This window comes from Macaca mulatta, chromosome 14 (genome assembly GCF_049350105.2).
Source record: "Macaca mulatta isolate MMU2019108-1 chromosome 14, T2T-MMU8v2.0, whole genome shotgun sequence".
NCBI lineage: Eukaryota > Metazoa > Chordata > Mammalia > Primates > Cercopithecidae > Macaca > Macaca mulatta.
The window spans coordinates 90,610,558-90,635,702 of NC_133419.1; the positions used below are offsets into that span (position 1 = coordinate 90,610,558).

General features: G+C 39.1%; 1 protein-coding gene across 1 annotated transcript; it reads right to left on the bottom strand.

The window, feature by feature from the left end:
* Positions 1-6,988: 6,988 nt before the first annotated feature.
* LOC144334542 (tripartite motif-containing protein 64C-like) lies at positions 6,989-12,417 on the bottom strand. Its single transcript, XM_077964786.1, has 6 exons — positions 12,010-12,417; positions 11,376-11,471; positions 10,450-10,680; positions 9,653-9,675; positions 8,576-8,673; positions 6,989-7,482 (listed from the first exon to the last, which is right to left on the bottom strand). Exons 1-6 carry the CDS (start codon positions 12,415-12,417, stop codon positions 6,989-6,991), a joined length of 1,350 nt encoding a protein of 449 aa, XP_077820912.1.
* Positions 12,418-25,145: the final 12,728 nt, after the last annotated feature.

The following is a 25,145-nucleotide window of genomic DNA, read 5'->3' on the forward strand; positions in this document are numbered from 1 at the left end:
TAAAAATACAAAATTACACAGAAAATACCCTTCAATAAATTGATTTTTTTTTTTTTTTTTAATTGAGACGGAGTTTGCCTCTTGTTGCCCAGGCTGGAGTGTAATGGCGTGATCTTGGCTCACTGCCACTTCTTCCTCCGGGTTCAAGCGACTCTCCTGACTCAGCCTCCGGAGTAGCTGGGATTACAGGCATGTGCCACCATTCTCTGCTAATTTTGTATTTTTAGTAGAGATGGGGTTTCTCAATTTTGTTCAGGCTAGTCTCAAACTCCCAACCTCAGGTCATCCGCCAGCCTCGGCCTCCCAGAGGGCTGGGATTACAGGCGTGAGCCACCGCGCCCGGCCTAATAAATCGATCTTTAAAAAAATCTTCATTGAGGTATTCTAAAGGGAGTCTTTAAGGCCACATGCCCGCTAGGTGTACTGATTCCTAGGGTGGTTGGTGTCAGGCGAATCAATGTGGCTCCCCCAGCCCCTTCCTGGGAGCATCCTAGAGAGACAGCGTGGAAACGCACGCGGCCGGGTGGTCCCGGGAGCGGCCATGGTGCCCAGCCCCGCGGCCTCCCCCTGCCCTCGAACCCCACGTCAAGCACCCGCGGACTCTCACGTCCTCTTCTTACAGGGCGGCGGGCGCTTTTCCTGCACCTTGGTCTAGCACTTCTTCTAGGCCTCCTCCGCTTCTCGTTTCTCCTCCTTGGTCACCTTGTAAGGCCACTTTGGTATCCGCAGGTGGCTGCTGTCCTTTGTGCTGCCCTTCCGCGCCGACCTCTCGGGGCTGGAAGGTGGGCGCCGGCTCCATGCTGAGGCTGACCTGGGGCACCACCACGCCGGCCACAAGCTGCTCCGCTGAAAGCCCTGCAGGGGCAGAGGCTGGCCTTCAGCGGGGCGGGGGTAGCGGAGCCCCAGGACCCCTGTAGCGGGGCAGGTGGGAGGCCGGCTCTTGCGGAGCCCTCCTGGGAGCCCGCGGCCGCTGGGCCGGGCCGCTTGGGCTGCTCTGCGCCCTCCGCTTCCCTGCCTCCTGCGCCCGCCCCCTCCCCCAACCCCTCGCCGCGCGGCCAGAATTTCCTGCAGAGCCAGGATTTCCTGCAGAGCCAGGATTTCCTGCAGCGCCAGCCGCCTCTTCCGCACGCACAGATTGCTCTCGGGGGACAGTGTCTGGCACGCGATGGCCACGGCGGGGCTGTTAGAGGCTCGTGGTCATCCTGACCATGTGATCCAGGGCGCCCAGATCCTCCTGGCCGCGCACGGAGCGCAGCGTCAGCGCGGACAGCTAGCAGTCCTTGAGCTTCTGCAGGCGGTTCTTGGAGAACTCGGGCTTCCGCGCCCTCTAGAGGAGCGGAGACAGCTGAAGCTGCTACTTTTCCCTGAACTGCTACCCGCAGGGGCGCTCCTGGAGCCTCTGCATGAAGCCAACTTGTAAATGGCCACTCCTCTGGCGACATCCCACGACGGGGGCCCTCGGGTGGAAACTCGCCCCTGCCAGCTCAGGGCTGGGATGCGATCGACCAGGCATGGCGGCTTTCAACCCGAGCGCGTCCCTCCTTCAAGGTCAAGACCCGGGACATAGTTCAACAAGTAGTTGGTGATTGATGATAGCGTGCCCTGACTGGGCCAGAACAGCCCCTTTAGTAAAACAGCGCAGGAAAGTGATGAAACAGATGCTCAGCTCCTTTCTTGATTTTCACTTTAATTCCGTGATGCCTCTGTGTCCCTCTGACGACATTTCTCCTGGGATCTGTGACTCTGCGGGTCTTCAGTGCCTACCAGGAAGGGTTCCTGGCCCTCATCAGGCATGAAAACCTTAAAGCCCTCTGTCCTCAACGTGGGATCCCTGGGCCAGCGGCATCAGCCTCACCAGGAAACCTGTTCTTCTGCTCATTCTTGGGCCCCACCCCAGGCCCATTCAAAGAAAGACTCCAGGGGCAGGGCCTGGCAGCCTGTGTTTCCACCAGATCTGTGTTAAAGCGCAAATGAACCCGCCCAGGTGATGCTGACGCAAGAAGCCCAGGCTGAGAGGCAGTGTCTAAGGCAACTGTGCCCATGGGGCCAGGGGCAGCTCCTGCCTGTGCAGCTATGATTAGGGCTGTGTTCCCCTCCCTGTCCTGTCAGTTGACCTCAATGTGGGAGCACTCAGCTAAGGCCACCAGGGTCTACCCACAAAGCCGTGATAGCAGGCGACATTAAGGCCGGTCCAGCCATTGTGGTCAGTCTCCTGCGCCTTCTCAACGGTCACCCCACGCTGCACCAGCGTCCACAGCAGCCCCACGCCTCCGGGACGACCTCCGGGGCGCTCACCACGCTCTCGACGCCGTGCTCCTACCCCTCCTGGAAAGGATAATTGTCCGACCAGGCGCGGTGGCTCACGCCTGTAATCCCAGCACTTTGGAAGGCCAAGGCGGGCGGATCACGAGGTCAGGCGAGCATCCTGGCTAACACAGTGAAACCCTGTCTCTACTAAAAATACAAAAAATTAGCCAGGCGTGGTGGCGGGCCCCTGTAGTCCCAGCTACTAGGGAGGCTAAGGCAGGAGAATGGCATGAACCCAGGAGGCAGAGCTTGCAGTGAGCAGAGATCATGCCACTGCACTACAGACTGGGTGACAGAGCAAGACTCCCTCAAAAAAAAAAAAAATGTCCTCAGAGGCGATGCTGCGGGTGGGTGTCGGGCAGACTGGAGAAGTCCTGGAACTCTTTGTAGTAAGCCCGATCCTCCTCGACCTGTGCGCCTAGGGGTGGGGACGGCATGCAGAGCGCCTTACCACCCTGCGGCCAGGTCCCAGCCAGCAGCACCATGCAGGCTGCGGGAGGCGTGGGAGGGGGTCCAGGGCAACATCAGGGAGAGCCAGTCGAGCACGCCAAGCTCCCTGCTTCTGGCTTCTGCATCCCCAGAGAAGCCCTAGCTCTACCTCATATAGCTGGCCTAGACATATGCAGATTTATTAATTGTAGAAGAAGGAAGTATACCTTTCAGGTAAAATGGCTACATAAAATAATGAGTTGCTGTTTTTGAGACAAATTCTCACTCTGTCACCCAGGCTGGAGTGCAATAGCACAATCAGAACTCACTGCAGTCTTATACTCCTGGACTCAAGCTATCGTCCCAACTCAGCCTCCTGAGTAGCTGGGACAACTGGTGCACACCACCATGAAAGGCTAATTTTCTTTTTACTTTTTGGTAGAGATAAGGTCTTACTATGTTGCCCAGACTGATCTCAAACTTCTGGCCTCAAGTGATTTTTCTGTCCTGGCCTTCCAAAGCCCTGGGATTATAAGTATGGCCACTGTCACAAGCCTTATATCAATTTTTATTTTTTTTATTACAGATAACTTCAAAACGAAAAGTATTTTATTAGACTTCTCTTAAGTTAGCAAAGCAGTGTTATTACTGACCCAGTCTTCCCTTATTTTCAGCTTACGTACAATAACAAAATTACCTTTATTTTTTAATTTGTTTTATTTTATATTTTCAAGGTGCACAATATGTTGTTTTGAGATACATATACATAATGAAATGATTACTATAATGAAGAAAATTAACAAATCTATCATATCACTTAGCTGTGATTCTTTTTTATGATAAGAACATCAAAAATCTAGTCCCTTAGACTATTTCCCTAAAACAATACAAGATTATCGAATATACCTACAGGTTGTGCATCAGATTCATTTATTCTACATTACTGCGCCTTTACAACTTTTGCCCTTCGTTTACTTATTTTATTCCCATCAATGTAACCACCTTTTTTAAAGTATTGAGCTTTTAAAAATGGATTTCAAATATGAGTGGGGCCATGAAGTGTTTTTCTCTGTGTGTCTGTCTTATTTCACTGAAGAAAACTGCCATTTACATGTCTCCTAAATTTAGTACAGAAATAGAGTGCTAATCAAGAATGTGTCTCAGTTTTGTTAGATTTTTTCCAAGTTATCCTCTTCATCAATTTTTACTTTTTGTACTAGAAAAGAGTCAAAATTATTGTATTAAAAAACTCTGTAACCAGGCTATTGATAAATAACTTTTTTTTTTTTTTTTTGAGACAGTGTCTTTCTCTGTGGCCCAGGCTGGTGTGCAGTGGCATGATCTCTGCTCACTGCAAGCTCCACCTACCAGGTTCGTGCCATTCTCCTGCCTCAGCCTACCCAGTAGCTGGGACTACAGGCACCTGCCACCAGGCCTGGCTAATTTTTTTGTATTTTTAGTAGACATGGGGTTTCACCATGTTGGCCAGGATGGTCTCGATCTCCTGACCTCATGATCCGTCTACCTTGGCTTCCCAAAGTGCTGGAATTACAGGCGTGAGGCACCGCGCCTGGCAGATAAATAACTTCTTTTAGGGATAAACAACTCAGGAAGTTCAAGATTTCTGGATTAATGATTGACAATGATCTTAGTGGTCTCTCTTTGATTTATTTCAATTGTAAGTAATTCTTGGTGATAGTCTAACATAAATTCTGACAGGTGAAGAGAATAAATAAAGTATTTCTGGGAGAATCAATAGAATAAGATTATCTTGGTTAAATGTCTAAGAAAATATGCTAAATAGACACAAACACTTTTTCGTCTTCCAAAATCAGAGTCAAATACTAAACGATCGTAAAGTAGCTAATTCTGTCTTTTTGCAAAAGTGAATCTGAGCTAAATTAGAAGAATGTCGGGAATAAATTTTTCCTTGAAAACTAGGAACAACTAATGTAATTAAATTATGAGGCATTGACTGTAGCGTAGAGTTTTAGCATCAACAGAAAAGCTCACAAACATACGTGAAAATAAAAAAGGAGTGCTGGGTTGGAGCCCTAAGGTGAATAATTTTATCTTCTCAGATCACTTGGAAAAAAGCAGTGAGTCCAAAAGATGCGGGTGAGAAGCTTTCTCTTTGCTAACCCCTAATGTTCTGCAATAAACATGTGGAGGCAGAAGAGAGAGAGATTATTACAGAGTCTGTGTGGTATAGAGTGAAGAAATAAGAGAACATTTCTGATAAGTATTTTCAAAATTTGGAGAATCATTCCTATCTAAATCATTCATTTGAGGGACTAAAATACAAGTAAGATGTTTCTTGCCACATAACCCTCAGCTAGCCAGGCTCTAAAAAGGACAACACTGGACACTTTGACAGTGGTAAAAAGCAGGGTTTACTCACTCTGGAATACTAAGGACTGGTGATAACCTTAGGCAGCACCTTATCTCTTTGGTTGAGGTTCTGCTTTGTTTCATTGAACAAATCTCTTGGGTTATTTTCTGTTGTGCCAGTCATTTAATTTGTTTTCTGAATCAAATGATAAGAATAAATATTGTTTTGAATGTTAACAGCATTACCAGATATATCTTACATCTTGGTGTGCCATCTGCCTAATTTTGAACCTATAGGATGGGAATCAAAGCATTGTGAAGAACACCAGGTGATTTCCTTATAGCCAAATACTCTTGTCCCTCCTACTTTTCTTTTGGCTTTCCTGCTGCATGGGTCATGGCAATAAATGGGAGTTTTCTGCACACAGAGAAAAAATTCACTTGTTGAAGATGTTAGTCTTCTTCTTGACCAACTCTTATATTGGTACAAACATCTGAGAGCAATGCACCTTCTGAATCATGTCAAATGTATGGTCTTTGTTAAAGCAGGTAAGCTGGTGCCTTAGGAGACGTAGCTATCACATTCTACTATAGAATTTTCCATTCTGTATCATCTGGATTCTTATTTAAAATTTAAACTAATTTTGTTCTTCCTACTGCATAAGAATGTTTATACCACTTTATGCTTAGTAAGTGATTAAAAGTATATGTCAGTTAAAATCAGGACAGTCTCCTTTATTCTAAGTCCTGTTCCTGTTCCCCATCATCTTATATAGGAACCTTCCTCTTTCAATGGTTTATATTAAAAAACCAAAGACAATTGAAATCAACCCTATAAAAAATTATGCTACAATTATCTTAAACCCTAACATAACAGTATTGTCTTTGATATGAATCTGAAAATCAATGTATTTCTTACTTTTTGATTAGATATTCATTAGTATGTTCTATCTTATTTTGCTACTTATATTTTGGAAAGTTTCTTAATGTTAGAATAGTATTACATAACTCCTCTACTTATCCATTTATTCATTTTATTTATTGTGTAATCTATTCTAAAAATTGCATTAGCAAAGAAGACAAATAGTGCCATTACCCCCTTGGAATTTTCAATCTGGTAGAAATAAGAGTTTTCAGAATATTATAATCTGATATAATATACTCAGAGAATATGTAATAGCAGAGCAACCCAGCACTGAGAAACTGTTGTATGAGCTGAAATGTGATTAATAACTAGGATGCTGATAAATAATAAAGTCTGTGAGGTCAACTTAACTTGGTCAGACTTAAATAAAATAAGCACTCTTTATTCTTTGTAAGATAAGATATATACCACTTCATTTTTCTACCCCAACCTGTTCAAATATACAAGTAAAACAAATGGTTTACAGTGTGTAAAAACTGAAAACATAATCTCTGAAAAAGAAATCAGATTTAAAAAAACTTATATTGTATGATTTTATTTACCTGAATGCAAAAACATAAAAAGTAGATTAAGTGTTGTGAAGGAATGGGGGAGGGTGAATGGAGAATAAATGTTAATGGGTATTGGGATTCTTCTGGAAATGATAAAAGTGCCCAGGCAGTAGAGAGTTCTGATGGCTGCACACGTGTGATATACTAACATTCTCTGAATTAAATACATTAGAACATGACTTTCACGGTAAGTGAATGAATCTCAACAAAACTTGCACAAGAAAAGCCATTATTGATGTTCTAGTAAAGATTCCACAATAATTTATTATTTAAAATAACTTAATTAACAAATGTACACATTCAAGGTGGTTATACCATGTATAACCACAAAGTAGTTACATTCCATGAAGTTACAAGGAGCTCACAGGCTCTCACACATAAGGTCTCAGGACACTATTTACATCATATATGGGAGGTCACAATAAATCATCATGAAACCAACTTTTCATGTACAACCAAAGCAAAAGAAAGGTCTCAGAGGGGAAGAGAAGGAGGAAAGAGGAAAACCATAGATAATAGAACCTTTAGAAACATCAAAAAAACTCACAGATCCATTATCATAATCCAGAAACACCCCAACCCGACCCAGAGGCCTTTGCACATGCTGAATCAAAGGTGGAGAGTTGGTGGAGAGACTATAACCATTGCTCCTCTTTGAGGAAATTAACAAAAATGTTTCATCAGAATCAATAAGGATACCGCTATCTGCTGTCGTGGAATCTCTACAGACTCCCAGAATCCAGGTGGAGGAGTGGGTCACATCCACTTCCCAGTAATGCCTGCCAGAGTTGAACGCTTGCGCTCCCCACACAGCAAAGCTCTCCACTCCCTGGGGATCCATGGGTGCACTGCGATGGTCGTCTCCAAATATCACACGTCTCACATCCTCAGAAAGGCTTATATAGCAAGGAGTCATTTCCGTGCTCAGAGCATTATCCACTGACAAGGAAAAAGTACTATATTAGCGAGTGCTATGAGGGACAGAGGCTCTGTGGCCCAATTATTCACTTCAGTTGCTTTTCTTCCAAGAAAATACAGAAAAGAGGAAGCCAAGAGAGTTCAGCGCCATGCATCCATGAAGATGAAATGTCATTAAAACTCTACAGCACATACAATTATATACTATTCCTTAAATAATAGAGAAAAAATGTGACCATATCACTGGGCGAAGTAATGATTTAATGTCTACCTCTGCATAGTTTTTTTCAGGACATATATAAAATGGTTTTTTTTTTCTTTAATAGAAAATCTTCTTGTATTATTTGTCTTTAAGATCATCAACAGGTAGACATCACTTTGCCATGATGTGAGTATTTATTGGAATGTAAGTTATGCCTGTTATAGTCTCAAACCTCAAAACTTTGGTAGAAATTGACACATGTAAAGTTTATAAGTTTCTGAAAGGAATACTCTGGCTTTACAATATCTCTTTAGCTCCTGATTCAATCTACTCTGCATTCCTGCCCTCTGCTACCTAGACCTGCCCTCTTGAATGGAGGTAACATGCTTAGGCCATGTTCACAGATCCCTCACCTTTCAGTTGTTACGTATATGATGGCATTAAAATTGTCCTGATTATGGATATTTTAGTCATTTTTTTATCAAAATGCTCTGATTTTGTAACTAATAAAGGTTACTTGAAGAATGCATGTAAATGCACATGGAATAGAGCCAATTAAAAACCATTATGCCAAATCTAACCCTCAAAATTGAATTAAATTGAACTAACACGAAATACTGATGCCACCGTGACAACTAGTGTCTTCATAACTACATGACCTGAATACTCTTTGTCCTCTTATTCTGCAGACAAAGTATGTACCTTGCTTTACATTTTCATCAAACTCTAGCTCAGGAAATTGAGTTTTGATCTTTGTAGTATTACTATGCAGGTAGAGAAGATGCACATGCTTTGGAAAACTATGTATTACCTACATGTCAAAAATAATACAACTTAAATGGGAAAAGCCTCGACCAAGGGACGCAATAAGCAAATGATTTGAGGCTGGACTGCTAAGCAGCTGGATCTTACCTCTGAAGTTGTTGAGCATGTCTAGGACTCCAGTTATGCGCCATGAAGTAAGCTCTGGGTACACTGGCTGGGGCTTTTGCATCTGTGCCAAATCAGCCCTGCAAAAAAAATGGCCTCAGCTATATGTCCAGGCCCAGAGCTAATCATACCATCATACAAAGATATCATATTTTCATATAACATGTTTCCTCAGAATTCTGAAAACATGAATTCTGAGGAATTCATGTTTTGGTTAACTGCATGCACATTTTATTCCACACTCCAAGGGCCAGAAGAGGTTGCTTTTTCTGATTTTTTTTTTTTTTGCATAAAAACCCAATTTCCCCACATATGTTGTTTTCAGACATTACACAACTTCTAAAGTCATTAAAAGACATTGCGTCCCTCTCCGCATCATACCCCCTGAGGGTATGCAAAAATCTTGGAAACATTTCAGAGAGCAAAAAACTCAAACAAAAATCTTTGGGACCTGAGCCTGTAGCTGTCACTAATGCTAGTCACTGTCTAACATAGAATATTCACTGAGACAAAAAGCTTTCATCTTTTGTGCAAAACAAAAGAGAATAATTCCAGCCTGAACACCCTGCTGCTGAGGGTCCCGAGGCAACCATTTTCCTGAGGTCTTTCCTAGAACTGGGTGTATTGTGATGGAGTAGGTCTAGGTCATTGACACTTTTAGGAACAAAACCTTCCTCCTCAGGACACCCAGAGGGAATCTCTCTCCTCCCTCAGTCTTTTTTTTTTTTTTTTTTTAATCTCCTACCCCTCCAGAGTAGAAGACACCTCTATGATTCCTCAAAGTAATTTTGTATTAAGATCTGTGGGGTAGGGCTGGACAGGATGGATGGACTGGGAAGAACAAACTTCAGAATGGCAAACTGTTTTTACATATATTTGAATTCATACAAATTTTAAGATGAAAACTTTCCAGACCAAAGAGAAGACCTCAGGCTCTCTTTTCAAACAAAAATGGAAATAGCCACTGAGAATGATATTAGTACCTCAAAATGTATACACCCCGTTCATTCACAAGAGAATGAACTTCTCAGAAAAAGCATTTTTTTAGTGTAAACTCACCTTGCTGATACATTTTCCACATCCTGCAAAAAATAAAAGACAATGTTAATTATGAGAGATTTTTCCTTCTGCATCTTTTCTCATACTCTTTTTTCTTTCTGTTTTAGTGTTTTAAAAATGTGTATCTCTCTTCATTCCCCTCTAAGTAATCATTCAAGGCTACGTTAATAACAGAACCTCAACTAAATAATGGAAAGCATCATCAGTGGGCATGAAGAAGAAAGGAGCTGAGCAAGAGATGGTAGAGTAAAGCAAAGATATCTAGGTTTCCAGTGTCATTAATTTCCTAATCTTATTTCCAAGGAAAGGTCTGACCACTCATGACAACTGGTAAAAAACAGAGCAGAACCATATGAGAAACAGAGTACACGGACATTGATGAGCAACTTTCACAAACCTCGCCCAGGCAAGGGGAAACCCCTCAATGGCTTTAGCAAATCACTGTTGTATGGGACATCAGAGAGTGAGGAGGAACTAGGGCATATAAATGGAGTATTACTAACCTTCCCCTAGCCTCAAGTTCTAATGATTTTAGATGATCTCTCTGTGTGGATAGTACTCTAAATTATGTTGAAGAGAATTTTGTTATATGTGATCTCCTAAAATGGCAAAAATTTCCCAAAGATTACCAAAGTATCCAGTAATAAGTGACTGGACAGATGTACTATAATGGTGGGAGTCAGACAGCATGTGTCACTTAGCTTAGAGCAGTGACATATGCAGGTGACATTTGCATGTCCTGGCAGCAATGTCCAGCAAGGACTTCCTGTCTCTGAGGATGGACCCTCCCTCCTCACCTGGAGCAGCTCCACGACAGGCATATGGCACGTCTCCCACAGCTCTCTGTACATGTCTTTCATCCTTTCTAAATGTTGGGTCATTCTCACTTGACTGTCTTGTAGTTGTTGGAAAAGCTCTTTTGCTTCTCTTTCCAGTGCCTGCAGATGCAGTTGCTCCTCCTCATCGAGAAGTAGATGCATCTTTTGATATTGAATAGTGGTTATCACCTTCCTTATTGACACATAGTCCTGCAGAGATGTTTGGTTAAAAGAATTACATGTTCTCATTCTCAATAGAAAAGTTCAAATAATTATATGCTGGGTGTAATCAAGCAATTTGTAAACTTTCTGCCTCACTCTTGCAAAGAGTCTTGAATATTTGGTGTTTTTTTCTGTCCATCTTTTTCAATATTCCTATTCTCTCTCCCTTTTTAAATTAAAACCTATATAAAGACTCCTGGTTTCTGTCACTGTGATCCTTTTTTACAGTTCTTACTGAGTCAATTATTGCCTCTATTAATCTCTCTTTTAGGATTTTTCCATGTCTGATTTGCTAAATGTTAAAGAACAATTAGCCATACATCATATTATACGGTTTTTTTTTTTTTACTTTTACTTACTCTATATACTATTCTATTTCTTTCCTTTTCCTCACACCCAATCTTAGTGAAATGTTGCCTCATCTCCAGTGTCAGAAAAAGTTTATATTAACCTTCAAATTTGAACTAGAATACATATCATGCCATTTATCCAATATACTAGAATTAATTTGGCTAGCTTGTGTGGGCTTCTGTATTTGCGATTCCTATTGTATCAGTTGAAATCACTACATTTTCTTGGGATGAAATCACTATCTTTTAACTGGTAATTTGAATTTAGCTAAAAAGTATAAGCCAACATTGTCTTTATTTGCGTAAAAATAAAGGAAATATTTTCATTCTTACCACTAACGAACGAAATTTTCTAGTTTCCTGATTTAGATGGTTTTGTGTCTCTTGATTGATTCTCCACAAATAGTCCATCTCTTTTATAAGTTTCTCCTGCAAAAGAAGCAAGAAGCTTAGCAAAAATGGAGACAGTATACTAGATTTCATCCCCTTATCAATCAAATAAAAAGGCTGTAATTGAAAGAAACACAAATTCAAGTTAGAGTGGAGTGGTCAGATTTTTCCAAGTTAAACAAATTTGGTTCTATTAATTTGGATATGAAAAGTCATAGAAATATAATAGAGAGTTTTAAGGGACCCTTCAGATAATATCATCAATTTTCTGAGAAACTGGCTTTTATATAACATGACTTTGAAAAGTGTTCTTGGTGCTGGTCACCTGTTCCACAGCTCCATTCTACACGTTTGAACAATGTTTCTAAGGAAACCTCCTTTAGTGAAGTCTCAACACAGCTATGATTAGAGTGCTAAATTAGTCAGCAACATTGAAAGGACACGTTTATGTGTTATGATTGACATGGAATAATCACCACCTCCACCATCTGCATTCTCATCACCATCGTTGCATTGGCCCTCACCATTCTTATTTGGGACTCTATACATATCAAACTGCCTTAGAGGCATCACATACCCTGCATTCCTCAGCAGCCCATCCTATTGGACTGTGGCTGTGAGCCATGTGCTCTGGTGACTCAGAGCAGGGCCCACAGAGCAATCTCTTGTCAACCTCACAGAAGAGCTCCTTAGTCTCTTCATGGAGCACACAGATACTGTGTGAGTTGTTGATGTTCTGAGGTCTGGTCTGTCTGGCTAGGGAAGCCAGCTTTTTCAGTACAACATTGGTGTTGAAGTCGGGCTTCACTGAGATTTCTCTGCACTCAGGGCAGCGCATTGGTGCTCTGCCTTCTTCCCAGCAGAAGTAGAGGCAGGGCCTGCAAAAGCTGTGCCCACAGTCAATGGTGACCGGGTCTATGAAGTAGTTCATGCAAATGGAGCAAATGAGCTGATTCTGGAAGGCTTGCAGGGTGTCTGAATCCATATCTCTGAAAATTTAAAAAAAAAGTGAGAATTTCTTTCTCTTATTTTTATTTGCCCCGATGAAAAGGAAAAAAAAAAGCCAGTGGACAATTTTCCTTGTCTACTTGAGTCTGTCCAATATGTCTAATAAGTTAGCTCCAGTGTAAACTGAGACATAGTAAATGCAAACATGCTGTATTTATAAAGTTTTCCCTCAATAGCCATTGAAAATTGGGGTCCAGGAATCCCTGAGATACCAAGATCCTTAGATGTTCCAGGCTCTTATTAGTAAATGGTGTGGGATTTGCATGTAACCTAAACCTATCCTCCTGAATACTTTATGTCTAGATTACTTTGAATGTCTAATACAATGTAAATGCTGTATAAATACTTGTAATGCCATACTGTTTAGGAACAGCAAGAAGATTGTTAAAAATATGTATATGTTTGGCAGGACGCAGTTGCCCACACCTGTAATCCCAGCACTTCGGAAGGCCGAGATGGGAAGATCACGAGGTCAGGAGACCCAGACCATCCTGGCTAACATGGTGAAACCCTGTTTCTATTAAAAATAGAAAAAATTAGCCGGGGGTGGTGGCATGTGCCTGTAGTCCCAGCTATTCAGGAGGCTGAGGCAGGAGAATTGCCTGAACCCAGGAGGTGGAGGTTGTAGTGAGCCGAGATGATGCCACTGCACTCCAGCATGGGTAATAGAGTGAGACTCTGTCTCAAAAAAAAAAAAAAAAAAAAAAAAAGGACATGTTCAGTACAGTTGCTTTTTCCTTCTTCCTGTACATATTTTTTTCTGAGATTAGTTGAATCCACAGTTCTGAAACTTATGAATATGAACAAGCACCTGTGATTCAAATGAGAAAATGAGATGAGAGCCCTCATGATATTTTTGTTAAACAAGCCATATTCTCAATCAATCCCAGTTACTTAGCAAGCTTAAAGCCTGGGTAGACGGTAAAAGCTGAGGCGATTTCTCAGTCACTTATATAAGCTGATTCTTAATTCTTAGTCTCATTCTTAACCACATTCTTAATCTCGTTCTATGTCTGTCATTCTCTCTCAACGATTCCATGATGATAATATATGAAAGACACTTAGTATCTATGCTATTATTCTGTACTCCCTGCCTCCAAACTCACCTATGAAGTTTGCTCACACAATTATAAATGAAGTAGGTTTTATCTAAGATTGATTAATCAGAGTGGACTATCAACTCCTAAAATTATCAATCATTAAATTTGTCCTTTTAACTTTAATATCAAAACTTTTCCTTTCACTACATTAATCATAAATCATATCTATTATTTTTAATTTAGAAAATTTTTTCCCATATTCAATTCAGATGATTAGAGAGAACACTTTCACATTCTGAAATAGTGAATATTTAAACTATAATAATTTACAAGAATTAATCAACAATTAATTATCTTCTAAAATAACAATAAAAGTGAAGATATGTATTAGGTTTTCCACTCTACACTAGAAAATCCAGAAATGCAGTTAATGGAAGCATGGCCACCAATTCACCATTCCTTTTAGTGACTTGGGATTTGCAGCCTCTTGGGAGTCCTTGTCAGAGGGTTACATCTATTTTTTTTACTTCTTTCTTTCTTTCCCTTTTATTTATTTATTTATTTATTTATTTATTTATTTATTTATTGTTGTTGTTGAGATGCAGTCTCACTCTGTCACCCGGGCTGGAATGCAGTGGCGTGATCTCAGCTTACTGCAACATCCGCCTCCCAGGTTCAAGCAATTCTCCTGCCACAGCCTCCCGAGTAGCTGATACTACAGGCACCCGCCACCATGCTATGATAATTTTTTTGTATTTTAAGTAAAAACGTGGTTTCGCCATGTTTGTCAGGCTGGTTTCTAACTCTAGACCTCAAGCGATCTGCCTGCCTTGGCCTCTCAAAGTGCTAGGCTGCAAACATGAGCCATCGTGCCTGGCCAATTAAAACTATTTTCAACAGCTTTCAAATCTAGTCTACAAACTGCAAATTTTGAAGACACAGCAAATAAGACCTTTGCAATAAGAAGTTACAAAGTAATTCAACATTTTTAACATTGACTTTGGTGTACATTATAACCATTACTACATGCCAACATTCTAGGGAACATTTTAGGTATTTTATGGGTTCTATCATTGCATGAAACTATCGAAATATACCTTTTCACACTTAAAAAAAAATCTAACAATACAGAAAATAGTCACATAAGAAGAATCAAATAGCAAGGCACACAAACCAGATGTTACAAATTGAAGATACTTTACATTGATTTTCTGTAAAATCATGAAGACAGTTACTTGTTTGCTTAGAAAAGACCCAAGCATGCTGCTGGGTAAATTTAAAGTATTTTTAAGAGAAAAAGTGAGCATGATGAGTTTACTGCAGATTTTATACTCACAAGGCTATTATGAATGGTCTCAGTCTAGAAGCTCTGTAGATATCGAGATTAGAAGTAACTCCTGGTGCTCCAAAGCCCAGCAGTCACAAATGCAGTGGGTCCTCACTGAAGGAGAGAGAAGTCTCTGGACAAGCATCTTTTTAAAGGGTATGGGCCCAGGAAAGACCACACCCACTTCTTGAGATTGATTAGATTGCACAGAAAGGGGTAAATTGACTGATTAGGTTTATTAAGTATTAAAAACCACACTTGGGGGCCCAAAGCTCAACAGACAAGTTTGGAATGAGAGGCAAGAAAGTTGACTTAACACAGGTTACTCAAAGAAATATTTTAACTGTAACAATTATTTCATTAAATATTGTCACATGCTAATTGCTTTTTTTTGTTTTTTGTTTTCTTTTGAGATGGTATCTCACTCTGTAGCCCAGGCTGGAGTGGAATGGCTCGGTCTCAGCTCACTGCAACCTCTGCCTCTTGAGTTCAAGTGATTCTCCTGCCTCAGCCTCCCAAGTAGCTGGGATTACAGGCACCCACCACTAAACCCAGCTAATTTTTGTACTTTTAGTAGAGACGGGGTTTCACCATGTTGCTCAGGCTGATCTTGAACTCCTGACCTCAGGTGATCTGCCCACCTCTGCCTCCCAAAGTGCTGGGATGACAAGCGTGAGCCACTGCACCGGGCCACATGCTAACTTTAAAATTTTGTTTCTCACTGTTTTAAAATTATAATTCCTTAAGTGCCTAGCCGTTATTTATCTGAATATGTTCAAAGATAAAACATTAACTGGGATTACCAGCACATCTGTACTGTGTAACTCTCTTGTTTAAAAATGTACAGCAAGGAACTCAATTGTGTTTCACATAATTGTATATATAATGGTTGATGGAATTAGTTGTAGCAGCCTGTTTTTCTTATTTTTACTATTTTATGACTATTTCTGTGTTATATGAAAATAAAATCTGTTTTTTATTAATTCACCTTTTTCAATAATTTTAAAACTGATAATTTACACATATATGTACATAACTATCTATATCAATGTTATGTATTCATATTTTTAAAATTATGTAGTAATTATTGACACAATAATAATAATTATTATTACTTTTTTTTGAGATGTTGTCTCCCTCTGTCACCTAGGCTGGAGTGCAATGGCATGATCTTGGCTCACTGCAACCTCTGTCTCCCAGGTTCAAATGATTCTCCTGCCTCAGACTCCCGAGTAGCTGGGATGACAGGTGTCTGCCACCATGACTGGCTAATTTGGGTATTTTTAGTCAAGATAAGGTTTCACCAAGTTGGCCAGGCTGGCCTCAAACTCCGGACATGAGGTGATCCGCCCATCTCAGCCTCCCAAAGTGCTGATATTACAGGCATGCGCCTTGGCACCTGGCTGCTATTTACACAATAATGATGTGCATAATTATCTTTAACAGTGCATGAAAGTTATTTTTAACACAGTTGCCATGCTAATAGATTTTGTTGTCGTTTACCATGATTTAATAAATTCACAAATTATCTAATGTTTGGGGATTTAGGTCATTTCTATAAACTGAAAATTACAAACCTTGCTAGAAGTTGAAAAAGTAAAAATCTATATGAAAATCACCATTTATCTATTAATGGACATTTAAAAAATTATAAAATTTATAAAAACCAACATATCCTAGGAAAAGATGAAGTGGCTGTCTTTTTCATCAGTCCATGGCATTGCAAATTAGTATGTTTTCTGAAGTGTCATTTGATCAGCATTATGCTTCAAAAAATACATCCAATAAAGTTAAGAAAAGGTAATCATAGATACTTACGTACAGACTTTTCCAGAAATGTCGTTCTTTGAAAACTGCTTCAAACACTTCTTAAAATGTTGCATATTATCTAGCTAAGTGTAGAGAAGAAAGACTTTCTAGCATTCTCACTTCTCAGTAAAAATTCAATTCTATATTTTGTAGACTGCCCTGTATTAGACAGAAATAAACAATAAGCAACTTATGAGATGCAAATAAAAGAATACAAAATAATTGCAAATTTTAGTGTTAGTAACTGAAAAAGTTATTATGTATTTTACTACAACTGTGTTACCATGCAGGATAGGTAAGAGGGAAAAAGCAGTATTTCCTTGCCTAATTAAAAAATACCCTGTCATTCAAGTGAAAATATCAGACATTTATTGATTACCAACTCTGTGATAAAAACTGTTCTGAGTGCTTTACATGTTCTAACTTACTTAATTCCTACAACAACCCCATGAGATAAATAATATGTTATACTGATTTAAAGATTAAGAAATGTGAGAACAGGAAACTTCAATAATTTGCCCAAAGACATATTCTAATGAAGTAGGAGAGCTAGGGTTTGAAACCAGGCAGTCTCTGAAAACAGCTTTCCTTTCAGTGACATGACATACGTTGCCAAAGTATGTTCCTAAGCCACCAAATTACATACAATATTTTTGGGGGATGCTTCTTGCATGCTGGCAGAATTGATTAAAAGTTCACAAATCTTTCAAGCATTGTGCAGGTTTTAGTCCTTTCTTTTGAATACTAATATGCACACTGTCCTACATCTACCATATTGTCCAACTCTCTATCAATGACATGACAAAAAGCCTGTGAGCATGCTCAGCTAAACCCCATAACAAAGGCATTGTGGAAATCCTAGTGTGCAGTGCAACTCTTCTTTTCAAAGCACAGAATGTCTCAGAGGGTCTCTTATGTGCACTATTCTGATCACTCACAAAATGAGTGTCTACTGTGAACTCTCCTTACTGGTAAGGATTCGAGCCAAAATAGTAACAAACCTGCACATTCTGCATATGTATCCTGAAAATTAAAGTAAATTTTTAAAAAGTGTAAATAAAAAACAAGACTAAGTCCTTAAGGAGCTCATGGTCTAGTAGTTGATGGAAAGGAAGGGACAGTCATCCTAAAAGTCTTCCTAAAAGAAACAATACCTAAGCTAAAAGCCAAAGGATGAGCGTAGTCTTATCTTTTCTGATAGTAAAGTCTATGTGAGAGCAGTGGTCATGAGAAAAGATTTCGGGACGTGGCATGGTGGCTCATGCCTGTAATCCCAGCACTTTGGGAGGCCTAGGTGGTTTGACCAGTCAAGCTGAGAAGTTTAAGGTCAGCCTAGGCAACATTGGAAACTCCATCTCCACAAAAAATAGAAAAATTAGACAGGCATGATGGTGCACGCCTGTAATCTCAGCTACTTGGGAATCTTAGTCTGGACGATTGCCTGAGCCCAGCAGGCAGAATTTGCATTGAGCCGGGCTTGTGCCACTGACTCTCGCCTGGGGGACAGAGTGAGATCCTGTCTCATACACACGAGAGAATATTAGTTCTGTCCTCTTGCTGGTGATATCCTCCAATTGCATCTAGGCCAGAATGCTTGCTGAAATGCAAATGTGCCTATATTCCTACCTGCTTAACCTCATTATGGGATTTTGATAAACTACAAGAAAGTAGTTACACTCCTCTCGATGTCTTCCAAAATGTACTTAATGTATTTGGTGCTCAGTGTACAAATTGTTCTTCCCACAAATGCCTTGGATTCTATTAAGGGTGAGTTCTTTGTATTTCTTTAACTTGCCACAATCATCCATACTTCTATTATTTTGTATAACATGATTACCTTGTCAGTGGAAATATAAATAAGTGAAAGTAGTTTGAATCGCTGTGGCATTGCCCAGTAGAATTGATGATCCACAAATTATATAACCCAGACATTCCACCTATCAGAAGATACTGTCAGGAATGAGAATCTATTGAGTGTTTGCATTAGGAGACATGTTCACAAAAATCAATATACAAAAATCATTCCAAATGTACAACAGTAGAAAATGAATAAATACATTTTGTGATGCACCGTTTATCCAACTTTGGGTTATCCACTACAAACTCACTCTTGCTTGTTTACATAAATAGATCTGGATCCTTCAAATACTTTTCCTTTGCCATGTGTTATGATGTCAGTCTTTGTGAGTAGAAAGCTTTGGAGAGAAATAACAAAAAAGTGCTTCCAATCTGCTTTGGAAATGACACCTCCAGTGTCTGGCCTGGAGGACATACAGGGATACACCAATGCCCAGATTGTGTATTTCAGGCTGCTGCTATAGCACCCACTTCCTGAAGTTCACTGGGGCCCATGAGAACTCAGCAGCCACGAGCTTCTCCTGATACTACCCTTTTCCATATTTGCAGTGGAGCCCGTCTGGCATGACATTTCTTCCTAAACAGCTTCACCAGTGGCCCAGAAGGCAAGTCTCTGGGGAGCTCTGAAGTGTGGATTTAAAGCAAGTTTTTCAAGAGCAACAATACAGCAACTTCTAAACATTCAGTGAGGCCAAGGGGTGAGAGGACTCTCCATTGACTACTCCAGCTTCACCCTGGAAACAACGGCAATTCCTTATATGTGTCATCACGTATTATTTAGACTTCTCCTTACATTCTACTAGACAATATTTCCTTGCTCAGCTGCTGTTATAATTAATCATTCTATACATTAACTTTCCCTATTCACATTATTATATGTTTTCTCTTTCGTGACGGACCATGAATCTTACTTTCATTTGAATAAATGCTATCCATCTATCTATCTACTTACCTATCTATCTATCTGAACACTTAAAGACCAGTGAAAAAAAATCAAGTACCATAAAACTATACATGGTATGATTTTATTTAAAAATTTCAAAACTACCTAAAGTCAAGCCATGAAACATGTAAATAATATAGCCTTGTGTGATAAAATTATAAAGAATACCACAGGAAATAAAGGTAAACAGAAAATTCAAGAAAGTGAAAAAACACAACTGTCATTAGTGCATGGGGAACCCAAAGATATTGGAAATGTTATTTTCTTAATATGGTTAGTAAGTTCACAGATATTCATTTCATTATTATTTTTCTCTATACTTCTATGTTCCATGATAGTCTTTTATATAAATAAAATATTTTCAATTAAAAAATAATGCTATCCTATGCTATAGAAAGATTACATTTACTAAAAGTGTAATTTAACCAGTGTCCCAACTAGTGTGCTGAGATCGTGATCCTCTCAGCCTTGGGGGCCCCAGGCAGGGCGTGAGAACTCTGGCTTGGAGTAGTTGTGCATATTCTGCACTGTGCTGTATGACAAACTGATGTTTTCCCATGTATGAAGAGACATGAACACGTTAGACTTGATTCCCCGATAATGCCAGATGAGAGTTTTATGATATTTGTCTATTCCCCTTGGATTTAATACTGAGTTTGATTCTTCCACTTCAGAATAACCTTGTATGATTATAAATTTTAATTTTTAAATTTTTTAATCCATTACAAGACAATAAAAGAAAACACATATGCAAACATATATATGGACACTCACATAACTGTATATAATATCCAGCTTTATGTCTAATATGCTAATTTAAAAATTCATCAGTAAAACCTATCATGGTTCTTTCTGAGTGATATACCACACAAATTCTATATAGGTTCTCTAAAGAATCCCCATAGGCTACTTGTTTCAAAGACTCTGAAACTGCCTGCACTGTGAAGGCTGCAACAGAAATTTTTCTCTTCACTTCTCCCCTAGCCTTGCAAGGGTCCACTTTGCTTTTCATTTCAAACAGAGCATTAGAAATTCCTGGAAATGACTCCCCTGAATACTTGCTGTGGCTGCTTGGAGCATAGGTGACATGCCTGTTGATAAAACAACATGCTGTTTACTAGTTTCCCAAATTATATAGAGGAGAAACGCAAGAGCACTCTACAATTCTAACATTGACTATTTCTAATTTAACAATTTGAATCAGCCACTTGTCAACAGAACTTCCACATTCAATCATCTCTAAAGACTCCTGTGGCCGAGTGCAGTGGCTCAAGCCTGCATGCCCAGCAATTTGGGAGGCCGAGGTGGGCGGATCGTGAGGTCAAGAGTTCAGGACTAGCCTGGACAGCATGGTGAAACCGCGTCTCTACTAAAAATACAAAATAATTAGCCAGGCACAGTGGCACGTGCCTGTAATCCCAGCTACTCAGGAGGCTGAGGCAGGAGAATTGCTTGAACCTGGCAGGCGAAGGTTGCAGTGAGCCGAGATGGTGCCACTGCACTCGAGCCTGGGCTCCAGAGCGAGACTCTGTCTCAAAAACAAAACAAAACAAAACAAACAAAAACAACCAACAAAACAAACAAAAATGTAAAGTGGTAAGTGGTTCTATGCTACAATAGTAGCAACGATATAGTAACCACAGCAATCACGCTCGGTATTAAAGTGATTACTGACGATTTTTCTAATTCTTTAAAATAAGCTACATACAGTTGATATTAGTATTTCACAGAGGAGGAAACTGAGGTCTGAGAAATCAAGTGACTAAATGATTTGTCCCAAGGCACATTACAAGTAAGTGCTGAATTTTTATTATATTACAATAAATTATAGCACAACTGTGATCATCAAAGTCTTGTGATTAGCCAAACTTCTATTGTGTTTTTTGTCCTTTTTAAAAACATCACAGTACTATGTTAGAATATTTAACATAAAACATGAAGAATCATCAAAAACAATTTTGTATTGTTTCACATGACCACGGCAGAAGAATGTTTATAGAATGGGGGCTAAGACGGTTCACACAACAGACCTAGAAAGGAAGGACAAATGAAAGTAAAGAGAGAAGGCCAGGAGCTGTGGCTCATGCCTGTAATCTCATAAATTTGGGAGGCTGGGCTGGGAGGATTGCTTGAGGCCTGGAATTGTAGACCATCCTGGGCAACATAGGGATACTCTGTCTCGACAAATCTAAGAACAAATATTAGTTGGGCATTGTGGCACGTGACTGTAGTCCTAGTGATTTTGGAGGTTGAGGTGGAAAGATTGATCAAGCTCAGGAGTTTGAGGCTGCAGTGAGCTGAGATTGCACCACTGAACTCCAGTTTGGGAGACAGTGTGAGACCCTGTCTCTTAAGAACAACAACAACATAAGTGGGGGCGATGGGTAAGTTAAAAAATATGTTGCCATTGGACAACCAATCAAACTGTTTCAAACATGCTCTTACTCCCGATCCTGACCCTTTGATAATCCCTGGACAGAAAGATGGAGCCTTTTCTGGCTGTCCAATGACCTAACACCTTCGACAATATATATAAGATCAACCTGGGGATAGTCAATGTTTGGCAGAAAAAAATTGCAATAGTCAACATTTAGGGGGGATAAAAACCTCTAAATATAAAAAATGGGAAAAAGAATAAATAAATATATATTTCTTATATAAATTATATGTGGAGAGATTTACTCAGTTTTCTGTATACATAAACAAAAATATATTTAAAATAGTAAAGGGACTAGAATTATACACACAAGAATATAACCATGACTTTATATTTTTCTGATGGAATTAGGGAGATATTTCTTTTCTGTTGTTGCTTTCTTGATCTTTACATTTTCTAAAATAAACATATATTCTTTTAAAAGAAGAAACAAAAAGATACTGAAAATAAAGCTATGCAAAATTATATTACATTGTTTGAGAAAATATGATATTTATCATTTACTACATATATTTTGAAATTTTCTATTGGATTGTAAGAAATCAACTATGATATTTATCCACAGTCCAAAGAAAAAGAAAAAGTGATATTATAAGAGGGAGTCATTTTTTATTTTCCTACCTATAAAAATCCCTATCTGGTAACCCTAAGGATCAATAAATGCTCGTTACAGAAATATCGGTTGATCATTCATAATTCTTAATAATATTGGAATGAGAAATGAACATAGTTATAACTTCATGGAAATGTATCTCTACACACAAAATAAAAATTTCAGAATAAAACTGAATTTAATCAGTCATCTCTGGGAATTGGTTCCAAGACCCTGATAGATATCAAAATTTGTGCATACTTAAGTCCTGCAGAAAAGACACGTATATATGAAAAGTTAACCCTTCTCTTCTGTGGAATTAACAAGCTGAATGTGTACAAACAACTAAACAAATCAAATTGATCTATCAGAATAATAATCCAGATTTTAGTATAAATTATTTACTATTTCATCTTTTCAAGTGATTTTCAGAATAATGTAAGTACAGCATTCTCAGAGTCTGATAAGACTTTCTGGATTACCTTGCTCTGCCTCAGTGAGGAAAGGTAGCTGTGTATGTGGGATCTGAAGTCACATCTGACCTCCCTTGCATTAACTGGCCATAATGTAACTCTCACCACATGCTTAATGCCCTTTGACATCCTGGTCTTCATATTGTTAAGACAGTGAAGTAGGCAATAATATAAAACAGAAAATATTTCTGAAATACATGGTTAAGAGTCCAAATGGAATGTAACAGTTTTGTTTTATTTACTTTTGTTTTTTAGAAAAGCATTCATAATTCTCTTACTTTACATTATTCATTAGTTCTTTATTAGCCACATCTGAGGTTCTCAGATTCAAGCTCATGTAATGAGTGTCATTCTTTGATAAAAGTTCTAATATATCAAAGCTAAAGGAAAAATAATTGTTGAGATTTATTCCATAGAAATAAATTTATTCGCTTAAAAGCCTTTTTTCTGGATTTATGTCCTTCCTACTTTGTGATATTTTTAACAAAATCATTTACTGTATGCAATACTAATATTTGAAAATATAAGTTTGAAAACAAAAAAAAATTTGGCAAAATAAAGTTTATCATCTTTAAAAATAAAAAGTTGGCCCCCATATGTGTGGGTTTCTTTCCTTCAGTACTGTATTTTATTTCATTTTCTGAAGAAATGGAGTCTCACTCTTTCATCGGGCTGGAGTGCAGTGGCTTGATCATACCTCACTAAAGCCTCAAACTCCAGGGCTCAAGCAATCCTCCTTTCTCAGCTTCCTAAGTACCTGGGATTACAGTGAATAAAACTGTATTTTCTATCCACCTTTGCCTGCTGATGTGAAATCTACAGATAGAAAGGGCTGACTATATTTTTTTTTAAAAAATTGTGGCACGGGCGTGGTGGCTCACTCCTGTAATTCCGGTATTTTGGGAGGCCAAGGCGGGCAGATCACTTGAGGTCTGGAGTTTGAGACCAGTCTGACCAACATGGAGAAACCCCGTCTCTACTAAAAATACAAAAAATTAGCCAGGCATGGTGGCGCATGCCTGTAATCCCAGCTACTTGGGAGGCTGAGGCAGAAGAATCGCTTGAACCCGGGAGGCAGAGGTTGCAGTGAGCCGAGATTGCACCACTGCACTGCAGCCTGAAACTCCGTCTCAAAAAACAAAAACAAACAAACAAAAAAATTGTTCTTAAGTAGACCTGTGCATTTCAAATCAGTTTTGTTGAAGCATGAAATGCCTATTTTAAATTTCTATAATATGCAAATTAAAAACAATAGCATACATAGCTACCATATTTTTAAATCTTATAAAATACATTCTGCTGAGGCTTACGAAAGCACAGAAACAGCTGCATGTGCCAATGGGAAAAATGGTAGTGATTTTTATTTACATTGGAAAAATAATTCACTGATAAACCCAGATATATAAATATAGGCAAGACTTTCTTCACCTTAGGTATCCTAGTAATCTACTCACAGAAGTAATATCAACATTAAAATAAGATAATCTACTAATGTTTAGCAAGATGCCTGGCAAATTATAAATATTTGCCAAGTAATAACTAACAATATTCTTATTTTTAAAGCTAAACCTATTAGGAAAACAAAACATGGTGTTTATTTCAGTCTTTCTACAATATCTGAATGCCTGCTATATATCAGACACTCCCGGCTTTCACAGAACTTACATTCCAAAAGGAGTGATGAGGTTGCTATTGCAATAAGAATGATTCAATCTAATTGAAAGTGTATCATGTATCCATAAGCTATGAGTAGAAGAATAATGAGTCACTGAATTCAATATACCAATTCTGTCACAATGTAGTTAACTAATGAGAAACAATTATTACATTAAGAAAGCATTAATTATTATATTCATTACTTTATCTCTACTTTTTTATAATTTGGTTTTACTATCAGTTAGCATTTAGAACTGGCTGATGGCTTCCTATGTGCCAATTGCTGTTTTGTATGTCTATACAATAACGTGATTTTTAATCTTCAGAGCAATTCTGCAAGTTGGACAGGGTAGTGGCCCCATTTCACAGATGAGATAACGATGGGTCGGGAGTTAAATAACTTGCCTAAATTCACACTGAAATGGGAGGCCCATATTGTTCTTTCCACTGCACCCCGTTGACAAAAGAAAAACAGGAATAACATATAATAGGAAAACTTCTATAATTTGGATTTCAGTTGTATTCAACATTTATGAATTTAACATCATGAACTCAGATTTTGTAATAGTGT

Bases quoted from the DNA above. Each gene is read 5' to 3' on its own strand.
- LOC144334542 (XM_077964786.1), bottom strand. From the start codon at position 12,417: ATGGATTCAGACACCCTGCAAGCCTTCCAGAATCAGCTCATTTGCTCC. The intron at 10,681-11,375 runs GTAAGAATGAAA...ACATCTCTGCAG, and splicing joins GAAAATTTCGTTCGTTAGTG to GACTATGTGTCAATAAGGAA. The intron at 8,674-9,652 runs GTGAGTTTACAC...TTTTTTTTGCAG, and splicing joins GTGGAAAATGTATCAGCAAG to GGCTGATTTGGCACAGATGC.